The sequence below is a fragment of the Chiroxiphia lanceolata genome, chromosome 27 (genome assembly GCF_009829145.1).
Source record: "Chiroxiphia lanceolata isolate bChiLan1 chromosome 27, bChiLan1.pri, whole genome shotgun sequence".
Lineage (NCBI taxonomy): Eukaryota > Metazoa > Chordata > Aves > Passeriformes > Pipridae > Chiroxiphia > Chiroxiphia lanceolata.
The window spans coordinates 121,890-136,078 of NC_045663.1; the positions used below are offsets into that span (position 1 = coordinate 121,890).

At 52.1% G+C, this 14,189-nt stretch overlaps 3 protein-coding genes across 6 annotated transcripts; 2 read left to right on the forward strand and 1 right to left on the reverse strand.

The window, feature by feature from the left end:
• Positions 1 to 111: 111 nt before the first annotated feature.
• S1PR4 (sphingosine-1-phosphate receptor 4) lies at positions 112 to 7,430 on the reverse strand. Of its 3 annotated transcripts, none has more exons than XM_032711778.1 (3): positions 7,190 to 7,430; positions 3,470 to 3,606; positions 112 to 2,569 (listed from the first exon to the last, which is right to left on the reverse strand). In XM_032711778.1, exon 3 carries the CDS (start codon positions 2,374 to 2,376, stop codon positions 1,150 to 1,152), a length of 1,227 nt encoding a protein of 408 aa, XP_032567669.1. In that variant the 5' UTR covers positions 2,377 to 2,569; positions 3,470 to 3,606; positions 7,190 to 7,430; the 3' UTR covers positions 112 to 1,149. The 3 variants fall into 3 exon arrangements, with proteins under 3 accessions (XP_032567669.1, XP_032567668.1, XP_032567667.1); XM_032711777.1 differs by lacking the exon at positions 7,190 to 7,430 and adding an exon at positions 5,421 to 5,588; XM_032711776.1 differs by lacking the exon at positions 7,190 to 7,430 and adding an exon at positions 3,716 to 4,072.
• On the forward strand, positions 6,793 to 8,818 carry LOC116799019 (cathepsin G-like). 2 transcript variants are annotated; one of them, XM_032711782.1, is made up of 5 exons: positions 6,793 to 6,906; positions 7,004 to 7,148; positions 7,339 to 7,474; positions 7,763 to 8,014; positions 8,334 to 8,818. In XM_032711782.1, the coding sequence occupies exons 1-5, from the start codon at positions 6,843 to 6,845 to the stop codon at positions 8,466 to 8,468; spliced, it is 732 nt and encodes a 243-aa protein (XP_032567673.1). In that variant the 5' UTR covers positions 6,793 to 6,842; the 3' UTR covers positions 8,469 to 8,818. The 2 variants fall into 2 exon arrangements, with proteins under 2 accessions (XP_032567673.1, XP_032567672.1); XM_032711781.1 differs by having other exon boundaries at positions 6,800 to 6,906; positions 6,989 to 7,148.
• Positions 8,819 to 10,985: 2,167 nt separating this feature from the next.
• On the forward strand, positions 10,986 to 13,742 carry LOC116799264 (granzyme G-like). The gene is given in 6 exon segments (XM_032712245.1): positions 10,986 to 11,058; positions 11,061 to 11,171; positions 11,278 to 11,425; positions 12,710 to 12,851; positions 12,946 to 13,170; positions 13,605 to 13,742. Coding segments are annotated over 6 exon segments (837 nt in total).
• Positions 13,743 to 14,189: the final 447 nt, after the last annotated feature.

A 14,189-nucleotide genomic window follows, 5' to 3' on the forward strand; every position in this document is an offset into this window, starting at 1 on the left:
GATTACGCGGCGGAGACCGAGTACCTGACCTTCAGGAAGTAGAAAATTTACAGCAAAATTAACCCAAGACTTTCTGGTCGCCTCGATTTAATGCAAAACAAATGGGTTGATAACAGTTCCCGTGGAGGGGCTGGGCCAGCAGGTTTTGTGTGAGCCCACAGTGTTTCCGTGGATTTGTCCTTTTTGCAGGGTGAGAGGATGTGTTTGAGTGCTGCTCTGATTATTCCCTGCATTAGGGAATAGAGGAGCAGGGATCTGAGGCGCAAGCTGGCAGTGTCTTCAGGCCCTAGTGTGTCTCTGTCAGACCTAGGGTGGCCCCAGGCTCCCCAGTCACTGTGGTAGTGCCCGGGTTGTCACTGCAGGTGCAGCCCCATGCCCAGAGGCACGGCAGGGCTCTCACTTCTTGATGCCAGACTGTAAACACTGTCACAGCAATTGCTCGGGCATAGTGCCCAACCTCAGCACTCCAGGGAGGGCCTAGGCTGTTGCTGCAGCCCTCTGCTGTCCTCTGGCTGGTTTGTGCTGCACTGCAGGTGGGCACTTGATTCCCGGCCAGGGGACTTGGAACTGCCCCACAACAGCACACAGTTGCACTTGCAAATCCAGTTGTTCTTGACGTCAAGCCTGCATTCTTTCCCAGCAGCTGTGCCCGTCACAGCAGTTCCAGAAGGCTGTAAACTTCAGGAGAAGACTCAAAGTATCGCCTCCAGCCCTACATGATGTGAAGCGGCAGCACTGCCAACCCAGCCCGACCTCAAGGGGTAAGGGGGACCATCTGGTTGGGGATGCCCAGCCTACTTGTCACTGTGCCCTGGGGCAAAATACCCTCATTTGGGCAGGTACAGTGTCAGTCTGCACACACAGAGCACACACACTTATAACCTAGGCACTGCAGTTTCTCAGCAGAGCATCAATCCTAAAATGTACCCATATCTTTCTCTCCCAGCCTGGGAGCAATGCCTATCCCTGTGCTGCACCCACGCTGAAACAAAATCCCAGTCTGATGGGACTGGAAAGCCCAGTTAACAACTGGGGTGGGGCTGCCCCTGGTCAGCCTGAGTTGCACGTAGGCTACAGTTCTGCCAGGCCAGGACCAGCAGAATGAGGTCCTGGGAGCTGCCTGGCACCTCTTGCTCTTCCCATGCCCTCTCAGAGGCTGGGGAGATTGCTCATCATGCTGGAGTTGCTGGAGAGAGGTGCTCTGGGCCTAGCATTCAGTGCCACAGAGCTGCGGAAACTCTCCCGGTAGCGCAGTGAGCTCTCCGTGGATGAGCCAGAGTTGATATCTGTGATGACCATGCAGTTCCCAGGCTTGCAAAGCCCAGCCCTGACACAGCAGCAGCACAGCAGGCTTCCCACAGCACGGCGCACCTCCACACTCCTCAGGGAATAGATGATGGGGTTGATGCCTGAGTTAAGCAAGGCCAGAGCCAAGGTCCAGTCCAGGCTGTGGAGGTGTGTGCAGGTCTGGGTCTCACAGAAGACATCAAACAGCAACAGAACAAAGAGGGGACTCCAGCAGATGATGAAGGCACCCAGGATCATCAGCACAGTCTTAAGCAAGCGCAGGGAACGCTTGCGGCTGTGCCGAGAACTGGTTTGCTTAGAACTGGCCTGGACCAGTTGGAAAATGGAGATGTAGAGGCCAATAATCCCCAGGAGGATGATGCTGAACATGACTACAGAGAAAAGGATGTAGTTCTTGGAGTATAGAGGCAGGAGCACAGAGCAGGCACTGAAGTCACACAGGCAGTTCCAGCCCAGCAGTGGGAGCAGTCCTATGACGAAGGCCAGCAGCCAGCAGGAAATGATGAGGCTGCGTAAGCGCAGGGTCTTGCTGGCTTCATTCTCAGCAATCGGCCTCACCATGGCACTATAACGCTCGATGGCTGTCACGAGCAGGCTGAAGGTGGAGGCAGCCAGTGCAATGAACAGGATACCTTCCCGCAGGAACCAGAGCTGAGGTGAAAGCTGGAAGGTCTTCTTGCCTGAGAGGCAGAGATTAGAGAGGTAGGCAATTCCTGCAAGCAGGTCACTCACAGTGATGCTGGCAATGCAGGAGTAGACCCAGCGGCGGGCTCTCAGACACCGCAGGATGGCCAGCAGCACGAGCAGGTTCTCCAGGATGATGATGCAGCTGATGATGACAAAGATTGTGCGGATGAGACCCATGCCCTCGTCCTCAGACTGCCGGTTGGTTAACTTGCCTGTGAAGTTGTAGTGCTGCAGGATGATGTTCGCATTCCTCATGGCAGCCAGCTGCAGGCAGGAGCCTTTCCTGTCGAGCAGGTCAAGTCTGAGCTCAGGATATTGAGCAGACTCCAGTGGAAGGAGAAGGGAGTGATTCAACAGCCAGCTTAGCACTGGACCATCCATCTTCTGAGGCTGGGTCAGCAGCCAAGGGATACACGATGGAGGAAGGGATCAGGTAGGGTTTGGGGCAGAGCAGATCCTCTATTTAAGGGCTAAAGTAGCCATGAGACTCTGCCACACAGGACTGGCTCTAAACCCAACAGCCCTGCTTAGTGTGGAGAGGAGAGTTAGAGTCCTGTCTGTCAGCCCTGCAGCACTGAAAGAGCAAGGGGAGAGGAGAGTGAGGTGTTTTGTAAGTCCACCGTGAACATAGGCTTCCTGTTGTTTAATAAAGTTTCCTGTTGTGAGTGAGAGTATACTGTTTCTAACAGCTATCACCATTTCTTGGTAAGGGTTTGGCTATTGTCAGTTTTGCTGTGGTTGTGATGGTGGGACATGAATTAAATAATATGTCAGGCCCCTCTTTGGGTCAGAGCAGTCTGGGTCAAATGAAGCAACACCTCCCACCTTGATGGGTAAGGCCCGTGGGGCTGAACTGAACCAAGTGCTAGTAAGAGCTATTAAAGTAGACAGTTGAGATACTAAGTGCTTTGCCTGTTGTGGTACTAAATTCATCCCTGAACCTGCCAGAGAGCAACTGCCTCTTCATCAACTGCCCCGTGCACCACCCATGCTCAGATACATCCTTCTTCAGGAGTAAGCTCCATGCTGTCACCCCTCTGGGCTTCTCTGTGGGCCCAGCTCCTGCAACTCTCTCAGAACAGGTCCATCCACGTCCTGCAGTCTGTGCAGCAACTCCAGGCACCCATGTGACTGAAGCTGGGGCTTAGCTCCATCCAGTTTAAAGGGAACCAGCTGGTCAAAGCTAAGCATGTGCCCTGACACTGCACCCCCCCACCTTCAAGCACGTTCTAGAGATGGACCAGAATCTTCCCATTGTCTGGGTCATGGGCAAGGAAGGAGGCAAAAAGGTGCTGCCTCTTGTCATTGCAGAAGGCACAAAGTGCTGCACTGAGATTGGAACCAAGGAATCCAAATGTGACTGTAATATTAATGTCTATCATTGACCTATTCCCTACATCTGCAAAACTCAACTGGAGAGAGTCTTGCAATGCAATGTTCCCAATTGTGGCTGGGAATTTGTCTTATGACTCACCTGTCATGGCTGGTATGAGGCTCTTGCTGCCGGAGGGAGGTTCCGCAGTTGGCGGTGCTCTCCAGATGCTTGTCCAAGGCCCAGGACAGAGCAGGTAGAGGGGAGAGCTCCTTGTGCAAAATAAGTGAGACTTCTACCTATCAAAGTTGAAAAAGGGAAGTTACAACATCAACCACATTCTGTGTGGAGGATGGACCCCACCCAAGTCATCTGCAAAAAGGCATAGATAAAAGAAAGACAGAGGACCTTTTAACTCAGGATCACAGCAGGTGTCCTACTTTCACCTGCGTTCTCACTCCAGACTGGCACAAATTCATGAAGAGGTTCCCAGGCTGAGAGCAAAGAGCGGTGACTTCTTCCATCAGCATGGCAAACAGGGAGTTGTCCAGGGAGTCTATCCACTGCTGGATGAGTGGAGAGATTCTAGCCTGGATGGCAGCATAGACAAGTGGAAAATGCATAGGGGGCTCCTGCTGCAGGAAGTCATGTGCAAGCAAGAGTGGTTCTCATCAAAAGCTGAGGGCTCCATCCTCCACCTTCACCCTTTCAGCCGTTGTTTTGGCCTTTTATCAGCAGTGTGGAAAGAAACTCATGCTGATAAAGTCAGCAGATGACCCAAGATTGAAGGAGCGGAAATCAGTAGGAAGGCTGGGCCAGGAGTGCAGCTCAGTTTAGAGGAGTGCAGGTTTGCACATTCAGCACAAAGAGCACACTCCCAAATGGTCTGGGCTGATGCTCCCTGTGAAGAACTGGAATCCAAAGGGTCATTGTGACCCTTACACATAACCCTCACTTTGCTCTTGCTTTAGGATGAGCCTCCAGCTAACTTGTCTGCTCAGGACAGAACTGGTGGAGTGTTCCTGAAAGATCAGAGAATGGAGGAGACATTTGCCTTTTCAAGGGCCCTAAGTAGCTTCTCAAAGAGCTGGCAGCATGTGAGGAGTCTCAGAACAGAGATTCCTGACAGGAATGAGCTCTTTGCAGGGGAGATCTGTGGAGAGCATGGGATTGGTGGGAGGCAAACATTTTTAATGACAGGAGGGCTCAAGGCAGATGAGCAGCTGGGACAGGTTGACACACTCACCCATGGGGTGCCAGGTCCTCTGGACCAGCAAAATATTGGAAGCTCTTCCTAATGCCCCCTACATAAGCACATCAGGTATTGCCTAAAAGACAGTGCTAATTATTTTGCCAAGAGCTGCTCCAGTGAGGCAAAACCTTGTTCCTTGCTTGTCCCAGAATCTAGTTTGTTTGGTCATTCCATGGCAGAATGAGCTGGGTACCTGTGAGGCATGTTGCATGCAGAGAGAGGGACTAGCTCTGGGAAGCTGCCTGAACTGTGTCCCAGCTGTGTCTCAGCCCTTCCAGCCCCCCCCCCCCCCCCCCCCCCCACTGCAAGTCACCACACACCTCAGACACTGCTCCTGCCTCACAGCAAGTCAGGGTAGGGTCCCATCCCCAGAGGAGCCTGGAGATGGGTTCTTGGGTCCCCTGCCCTCCATGCAATTTGCTCAGCAGAGCACAGCTGGCTGGCACAAATCCAGCCCCATGTCCTCCTCAAAGCTGCTGCCACCAGACCTGAGGTGTGGAGTCCCCAGCTCCATGGCTGGGGGGAAGGAGAGTTCCCTCGTCTGGGTGCCCAGCCTGTTGTACAGCATGTTCCTGCTGCTATCTGCACAGACACAGGCTGAGCTTTATCTTGGTACTTCTCCTTTGCTGCCATTTCATTTCAGATGTTCTTTCTTCGCAATGAAGTGAGGCAGGGTCGGGACACCCCATCCTGCGATGTTTCTCATCTCTTTCCTCCAGATAAAAGCTACAGTCTACTTGCAACTGCCTGATAGCTGCCGAGTCCTGGGTTTGGAAGGACTGGGGGGGCATGGGTGGCAGCTGCAGCACTGTGGACCCCCTACAAAATCCATGGCTAGAGCAGGTATTGAGGGATGCTCACATGAGTCACGTTAGCAGCAGAAGCCCTGGAACTCTCCAGAGGTCAACAGGAAGGCAAAAGCACCTAGGGCCCAGAGGGAGGAATTTGTCTGCAGTCAGGGATGCCAGAGAGAACAGGACAGTAGCAGCCTGAAGCCCAGCTCCCTGGGTCCGTGGCCAGTGGCCTGCCCAGTCCCTCCTTCCCTGGGGCTGCTGCTCTCAGGAGGGCATCCGGTCCCAGATTGTAGGGGGCCACAAGCAGCTGCAAGGGAAAGACAGCAAGTTACAAGTACAAGATAAAACATCGATGATTTCTGTTGAGGTTTTCCTGCTGTGGTGCTGCACAGTTCTGATTAAAACTTGTATTTTCTGATAATATGATTAAAAAAAAAGTGGGCAAAACTCTACAGAGTGGGCCCTGTCAGGCAGCCCCCAGGCTGGCTCATGAACAGCTGGCATCCTCATCTATGTCCCACATCTCCACCTCCCCACCCACCCATCCTGTCCCCGCTGCATGGCCCTAGCACAGCCCAACATCAGCCAAGGCATCCACTTGCCCGCAGGTGTTTTTCTGCTCCAGGAAGGGTGGAGTTGTGCTGGTTTAAAAATGACTGATCACTCCTGGCAGTTGGGTGGTTGCATTTCCTCACTTTGGTCTCTTCTGCTGTGTAGCAGCAGACAGTCCTCTTTATAGAGGCACAATGTAGTCCCCAACCTGGCAGGATGCTTCTGAAGCCAGAGGAGTCAAGAAGAGTCAGCAAGGCCCCTCTGACATGGGCTGACACCAAACCCTGGAGACCTGGCCCTTCACAGTGCTCAAAGAAATGTCCCAAGGACAGTTGTTGTGTCTGGCTGTCAGTTCATTGAAAGTGGGTGTTGGTGATGGTGGGTCTCTGTAGGAAAAGAGTCTCTGAAGTGCATCTTTTGATTTGAAGGTAAACAAGAATATTGAAAGAAAAAGTTTCAGAATCATCTCCTCTAGACCACATTAATGACCTTAAATGGCAAAGTTTTGTTGATCATTTGTTTTTTAAGTGGTTTTTCTTTAAAACCTTGCATTTCCTCAAGCCAAGAACATTAAACAGAAACTGTGGGAGAAATGTTAAATCACACCTAAAAAACACCCTAGAACACCTCTCCTGGTCAGCATCCCTGAGGCTTTGGGACTATGGTGTACCAGGCTCTCTCTGCCCTGACCTTTCTGTCTTGTGCTATCGCTCATCAATCACAGCCACAGGCCACATGGGCACTGAGCAGACCAGGGCAGCAGTGATGCCCACAGACCTGCAGGGGTGCTGCCCTGTTCTGATTAGCACAATCAGCCCATTGCACATGGTTTCCTGGCTGCTGGGTACAGCTGGTTCCAGGGTATAAAACCAGCCTCTGAGCATAAGGAAACTCAGACTTCCACACATCTTGGAAGGAGTGTCCAGCTGTGGGAGAGATGTGCCAGCCTCAGCCACTGCTGGCCCTGCTGCTCCTGCTCTCCTGCCCATGGGCCAGTGCCAGTAAGCTGGGGTTCTGCAAGCTGTTACAAGTGAGGCTGCTCGTCTGGGCTCTCACCTCAGGAGCCATTGGCTCATTCTGCAGTGGGGTGTCTTTCAGGTGCTCTACAGGGTCAGATTGTGGGGGGCCATGAGGCGCAGCCCCACTCCCACCCTTACATGGCATACCTGAAGATAGGGATGTCTGCCTGTGGGGGCTTCCTGGTGGCCCCTGAGTGGGTGATGACAGCCGCACACTGCATGGGGTGAGTACTTCATATGGGAGCTTTATCCCCTTGTTTCTCACCTAACCTGTGATGTCCTTCACTGGAGCATTTTTGGAGTAGGTTCCTCTTCCTCCTGTTCTGTGCAGCTCTCTCCACCTGCCTGCCAAAAGGGAGGGAGCTGGGTGACACCCAACCTTATTCCCCCCTCTACGCTCTATGTTGTGGCCAGGAATATCACAGTCATCCTGGGGGCTCACGACATCCACAAACCAGAAAAATCCCAGCAGGTCCGAGGAGTTCTCAGATACCACGAGCACCCTGAATACGACCCTGACACCATGTTTAATGACATCATGTTGCTCAAGGCAAGGTGGTTCTGCAGTGGGCAGTGGGGCAGTGGGTGGGATGGGGCTGTGGGTCTGGCAGGGTCCACCTCTGCAAAGCTGCTTCTGCTCAAACCGCTGGAGGCAGGCAAGACTGGGAGGGACCTGGGAGGGAACCACTGGCAGGGCTTGGAGCCATATGCCATGTTCACAGGAGCTCACTAGAGCTTACAGTGCCACATGTCCTGCTAGACCTCCCCTACCTCTGCGTAGAAAGCATCCTTCAGCTCTTCTACTCATAACCTTCTCCGAAATCCTGCTTTCTCCCAGCTGACATCAAAGGCCACTCTCAATGACTATGTCAAGACCATTCCACTGCCCAAGACCAGCAGTGACCTCCCCACAGGCACTAAGTGCAGCATCGCTGGCTGGGGTCTGATTGATGACGACCAGGTGACCAACAAGCTCTTTGAAACCAAAGTCTCCATCTACAGCCACAGGAAATGCACCCTCTTCTATCCACATCTTGACACTGGCATGGTCTGTGCTGGCAGCTTCCATGAGCTGAAGGATTCCAGCCAGGTAAGGGCTGTCAGCAGGCTGGGGTTTGGCTCTCTGAGAGCAGATGCTGCTGCTGCCACAGATGGAGCTGATTCCCAGGGCAGGCAACAAGCATTTGATCTGTAGCTCCCATATGGACCAACTCTCTGGACACCTTGGCACCACAGTCCCTGCACAGTAGCAGAGGTAGAGCCCCAACTCACCAGCTTGGGGCAGCTCCTCCAGCCAGGTGGGCATGTGGGCAGCAGCAGAGCCATAGACCCCCTAGGCAGGGAGGGACCAGGGGAAAACCTGTTCCCACAGGGAAGAGGCCTCTAAAATCAGTCTCATCTGTCCCTAGGGAGATTCTGGTGGGCCCTTGGTATGCAATAAAGTGGCACAAGGCATTGTTTCCTTTGGGTATAACGCCCCACCTGGGGTCTACACCCGCATCTCCAACTACCTGCCCTGGATCAAAAAAGTCATGAAGAAGTAGCAGCAGCCACGGCACTTGCTCCAGCTCAGATGTGGCCCTGGAGACTGCAATGGCTTCCTTCCTGTCCCTGCTGAAGGCTCAACTCCCTCCTCTCTCCTTGGGAACCCAAGTGACTTGGTGCACGAGGGTCCTCTTCATTCTATTCTGAGGCTGCTGGCTGTCCCATTCCCTGCCCATCTCAGGCAGCCACTTCAGAGCCATATTAAACACCCTGACAGAGGCAAGAATAGTCCCTGATGGCACAGAAAGAGGCTGTGCCACAACAGACCCCATTTCCTTCAGAGATAACACTGTCCCCTCTTGAACCTTGCTGCACTTAAAACATCCACAGTAAACTCAAAGCTGCATTTCCCAGTGTGTGTTGTCTTTCTTGTGGTCTTGCCACAGAGAGAAGGAGGGAGGGTCTGGCTGCTGCAAGTGAAAGGCCAGACTGTTGGGACAGCAGCAGTCACGGCTCTGCATCCTGAATCGCTGGCAAGCTCGGAAACAAGAGCTATGGTTGCCCTTCCTGGGGTCATGGGGATGATGAGAGTTTTGCAAGGAGAAGAAAAGCCCAGTTAGAAATGGGATGGGAAAAGTGACGGGCACACATTCGATTTACCCACTTCAGCATCATTATCACCTTCCTGGAAGCAGCTGACAGTTGACAGGACATGGTGCATCAGCAGGTACCAGGACTCAAAAGCTGCCATTCTCTACAGAGTAGAGGCTATCCCCTCTGCAGGGACCTTATGGTTGGGAGATGTTGGACCCTAGGACAGAGTACAGCCAACACAGCAGGCTGGATGACAGGGTAAACCAGCTGTAGGAGGCTTCACTGGACTTTTTGTGGACAGTAGCCTTGGCATGGAGAAGGTGGCTGTTGAGATGTCAGGGACAGAGCTTTAGGATCCCAGAGAGGAGGCAAGGGCGAGTTCTATCTGGGGGCTGTCTGCTGTGAAGCTGGTTGGCATGTTTCTGTTCCTCTTGGCAGAGTCTGTTCCAGTGGTGGTCCAAATCCAAAAGGCTTACAGCTCTCCTCTCAGCCAGATGGTGCTGAGAGACAAGCTTCCCCCACAAAGGATGCTTGAGCACTGTTTTCAGACAACTCCTGCACTGGAGTCTGAACTGCCTTCCATGGTCTGCACCAGAAGAAAAACAACCTGCCCTCTGAGCCCTCGTCTCCTTTGTTCTAGTTAGTTTCTGGTAGCATCTCTTATATACAGAGAGAGCTAGAGCTTCCTGGAGGAGATGATGAGGGACAGAGACAATGCATTGGTAAATAACTGAGCTGCTGAGCATTCTGGCGCAGAATGACAGATGTCTGTGCAAACTCAAGAGGAGATTAAGCTGGTTTGTGGTGGGGAAAACCAGTGGGGAATTTTAAACATATAGAAAGTGTGTGCAGTCCAAGGGAAGGGAGTGCTTACCCTGCTCTCATGGTCTTTCAAAGTCTCCCACTAGTCGCTTCCATCAGAGGGAGGAGATGACCTACAGTCTGCCCTGATGTCTGCTCATATGTCCTCCATGTTCCTGCCTGGGATGAAGGGAAACTATGTCAGCTTTACCTTCACCACTCAGGCTGCCCCAGGGAAACTGAGAAGGTTCCATGTTTGGGCTTTTGCTCACAGCTGCTATCAGTTAAGAAATCTGCAAGCGAACAGGCTACAGCTGCTTATCTGTGCAGTGTGAATCTTTGTCACGTCAGGGTTTTCCTCGAAGCTCCAGCCCTTGCAGTCTTTGCACGAGAATAGGAACCTTTAGGCTTAAATTTGGGGTTTACCCAGTGGCACTGAAGGCAGAGAGGAAAGCAAATTTACCATCAGTTAGCGAGGGCAGCAAGGAAGTGTCAGCCCCACTTCGTCACAGCTGAACTGTGAATGTTCAAACTTTGCTCTTATCATAGAATCCCGGAATGGTTTGAGTTGGAAGGGCCCTTAGGGGTCATCTCATTCCATGCCCCCTGCCATGGGCAAGGACATCTTCCACTAGACTAGGTTGCTCCAAGCCCCATCCAACCTGGTCTGGAACACTTCCAGCAATGGGGCAGCCACAGCTTCTCTGAGCAACCTGGGCCAGGGCCTCACCACCCTCACAGCCAAGAATTTCTTCCTAATATCTGTGCAGTGTTATAAACACATTCGCAGCAATTTTGCTCCATTAGACAAGACTACACCTACTGAGAGAGAGCAGGAAAGCCCTCAACTACCACTTCATGGTCTTTGGAACTGGTGCATCGGGTGAAAGAAATCTTGATCTTGTAGGGCTGCTGATGAAAATTAAGAGAGTTTGCAAGTGTTCAACAATAAATAGAAGCTGCAAGGGAAGAGCCCACTGGAAGTCAAAGAGATAAGGGTGAGCATGTTCCCCACAGCTTCCAGCACAAAGGCAATGACCTAAAATTGGCTTTGGGTTCAGAAGGACGTCAGATACCCCAGATCAGGCCCAAGATGAAGGTGGGTTGGTGCCCAAGGCTAAGATTGTCTGAATTCCCCTCTCAGATTGCTGAGGTATGCAACTCGCGGAGAGATTTGTCAGATGAGTCTGACTTCTGCGGTTTCCTGGAGTCTGGTCTCAGGCTATAAAACCTTGCTGGGAGCAGGAAGAGACCCTGGCTGCACCCCACCTCTAAGGGATCCACTGAAGCCCAGAACGCCATGATGGAGCACCTGCAGACACTCCTGATCCCTCTCCTGATGGTGATGTGGCCCCCAGTCAACACCAGTAAGTAGAATGGGCTGGAGGCAAGGAGAGGGTTGGGGAAGGATGAGTCCCAGACAGCATGTCCTGTGCCCTCCAATCCCCTTGTCCTCAGTCCTATCCATTGCAGATTATTCCTGGAATCGGAGGGAGGGAGGAGGTGAAGCCAGGACACCCTCCACACCCTACATGGCCTATCTGCAAGGAAAGAACAACCATTCCTGCGGAGGGTTCCTTGTGGCCCCGAATTGGGTGATGACAGCAGCTCAGTGCCTTGTGTAAGTTTTTGCTGTGTTCATACAGCACCTGGTGCAGTGAGGCGATCGCACCACCCTGACCCAGGTACCATCTCCTACACAGAGGTCTAAGAGTTGGAGTCGCTTCCCACATGGCCATGGGCAGACTCTTTTCCCAGCAGGGAGCATAGGCTGTGCTGTGGAGCAGGGCACAGCTGGGGGGACAGCACTACAACAGCTCTCCCTGCAGCCTTCCCTGTTTGTGTCCCCAGCCCGCCCTCATATACTTACCTTTCTTTTTTTATTCCCTCTCCGTGACTGATTTTATTCTTCCTAGATGCCACCCAGAGGTCAAAGTGGCTTCTTCCCTTGCTGGCACTGACCTGCTGGTATGGCAGAGATGGTTGTTGTCAGGCTTTGTCCTTTCTGCCACCAAGAGACAGTTCGAGACTGTTAGCAGAATTACCTACTATGAGCAAGCTGCTTGCCCAGCCCTTTTCCATCCCTCCAGCTGGACAGCCTAGGGCATAGACAGGCAGGAGGGCTTTTCTATATGTGCATGACTCTGGGTGTAGCTACCACTCACCTCAGGGCTGACAGATCTGCCCTGGTGCCAGTGACCCAGGTTCAGGGCCAGTCCCCACACCCGAGCAACAAAAGGGAGGACCAGCGGAACCCAGGAGCCTGGATGTCCACATCTCACCTGGGAGACACATGTACTCAAGGTCCTCCCAGTTTTCCCAAGGCAGCCCCTTCTGCAGGTGATGTAAAGGCAAGTAAAGGGACATAGAAGGCTCCTGATTCAAAAATCCCTTGACTTCCACGGGCCTGTGAAGCCCAGACCAACAGTCCACATATCTTAGTACACAGCAGCAGCACTGGATCAAATCTGCCCAGTTTGAGATCTAGAGGTAAAAGAACCCTTGCAGACTCTGCCTGTAAGACAGGAACTTGCTCTGCCTCTTGTCTGGGCAGATTCACTGGCAGAGCTCCTTGATCCCACCGTTCTTCTTAAAACATGCATATATAACACAGTCTGTATATAGAAAGTATATACTATACACACTACATACGTGTACTATTGTATATATAGCATACAGTGTATCTATGCTAATAGTACATATACATTAGTATATATATGAGAGAGCATACTCATAGACATACATATATATATACACACACACACACTCTATACACAATGTATGTAATATATGTACACATGGCTGGTCTCTCCTGGCCATACCCTTGGGCCATACCCTTAACCTCAGTGTTACTAGGCAAGACAGGAAAAAGCTAACAACACACACTATGCTTGATTTTTATCAGCCACAAACCTCTGACTGTCATCCTCGGAGCCCACACAGTCCAAATGAAAGAGGAAAGCTGGCAAAAGTTCGAAGTTGAAGAATATCACTGCCACCCATACTTTACCAGTCCTAGGGAGGGAAATGACATCCTCTTGCTGAAGGTAACTACCTGCCTGGAGCAGAAGGGAACAGCCTTCATCACAGCAAATGTACAGGCCAAGCACTTATTTCTCTATTTTCTGTCCCCTTGCCCAGCTGAACGGCAATGCCACCAGCAACAGCTTCGTTAGGACCATTTCCTTTGAAAAATCCAAAGTTCGTGGTGGGACTGTGTGCAGCGTAGTCGGCTACAAGACATCCACTGGCACATTACGTGAAGCCACTGTCACCATCATCAAACAAAGGGAGTGCCTCAACCGCAACCCTGGGCTTGCTGAAAACTTGATTTGTGGCAGCAGCACATCTGAGGTACCTGAAAAGGTCAGTCTCTGACTTAGGTAGGAGGAAACTATAGGGACAGTTTTAGCCCTGGGTGAAGCAGAAGGGACAAGAAGATCCTTGTCTTCCCATGGCAGAGGACCTTGGAGTCTGCAGCAGCATTGTGGGATAACAGCTCGGTCAGAGGGGTTCCCTCTAAGTCTCGTAGCTGGTCAGAGTGTGTTTTGGATCTCCAGCCAGCAGAAGGGCAGAAATGAAGCTTCAGTGTTGGTCCAGCTGTAGCTGTGCTGGGTCCCAAGCAAAGCTGCCAGCAGTCCCTTTTGGACCCAGAGCTATCCCCATCCACTGCGAGTCCAGGCTTCTTCTGGAGAAGCTCTGTCCTGACATATGCAGCCTCCCTGATCTTTGCAAAGGCACCCTTTCCCTGGGGACCCTACATAAATCAGCACTGATCTCTCTCCTCCTCCATTTCACAGGGTGATGCTGGGGATCCACTGGTCTGCAATAAAAAAGCCTATGGCATCTTCTCCTACAGGCATAACAACTGGCCTGGTTTCTACACACACATTGCTCATTACCTTTCCTGGGTCAACAGTGTCATGAAGTCAGCATGACCCTGTTCTCCCTGCAGCTGCTGCCCTGGAGAACTCACACTCCAGAGCCTCATCCTCACCAGCTTTCTTTTCCTTTCTCACTGGGAAACATCCTACACTGATCCTCATGGATGTGACAAGGACTTCTCTGTGGCAAAGCCGAGCTATGCCAGTGGGGGGCTCAGCACAGAGATCTGGGCTCGACTGTGTTTATTCCCTGTGCAAACTGGGGAGTGCCAGGTCACACAGTGTGTGCTTCCACACTGCTGCCCTTATTTACCCCTTTTTCAAGCTGGCTGTGGTTACAGCTCTAGAGGGGAAGCAGCAGGGCAGCCCCAAGAGAGGTGCCAGTAGCTGCTGGGATGTCTGTTATCCTTTAGGGAAGGCTGTATAACTAGATCAGACGGATCCAAAGAACAGCATCCTCCCTGACCTTTGCATTTGTGACAGCAGATATTTGGGTGTCCT

Bases quoted from the DNA above. Each gene is read 5' to 3' on its own strand.
- LOC116799019 (XM_032711781.1), top strand. From the start codon at position 6,843: ATGTGCCAGCCTCAGCCACTGCTGGCCCTGCTGCTCCTGCTCTCCTGC. The intron at 7,149-7,338 runs GTGAGTACTTCA...TGTTGTGGCCAG, and splicing joins ACAGCCGCACACTGCATGGG to GAATATCACAGTCATCCTGG. The intron at 7,475-7,762 runs GCAAGGTGGTTC...GCTTTCTCCCAG, and splicing joins ATGACATCATGTTGCTCAAG to CTGACATCAAAGGCCACTCT.
- S1PR4 (XM_032711778.1), bottom strand. From the start codon at position 2,376: ATGGATGGTCCAGTGCTAAGCTGGCTGTTGAATCACTCCCTTCTCCTT.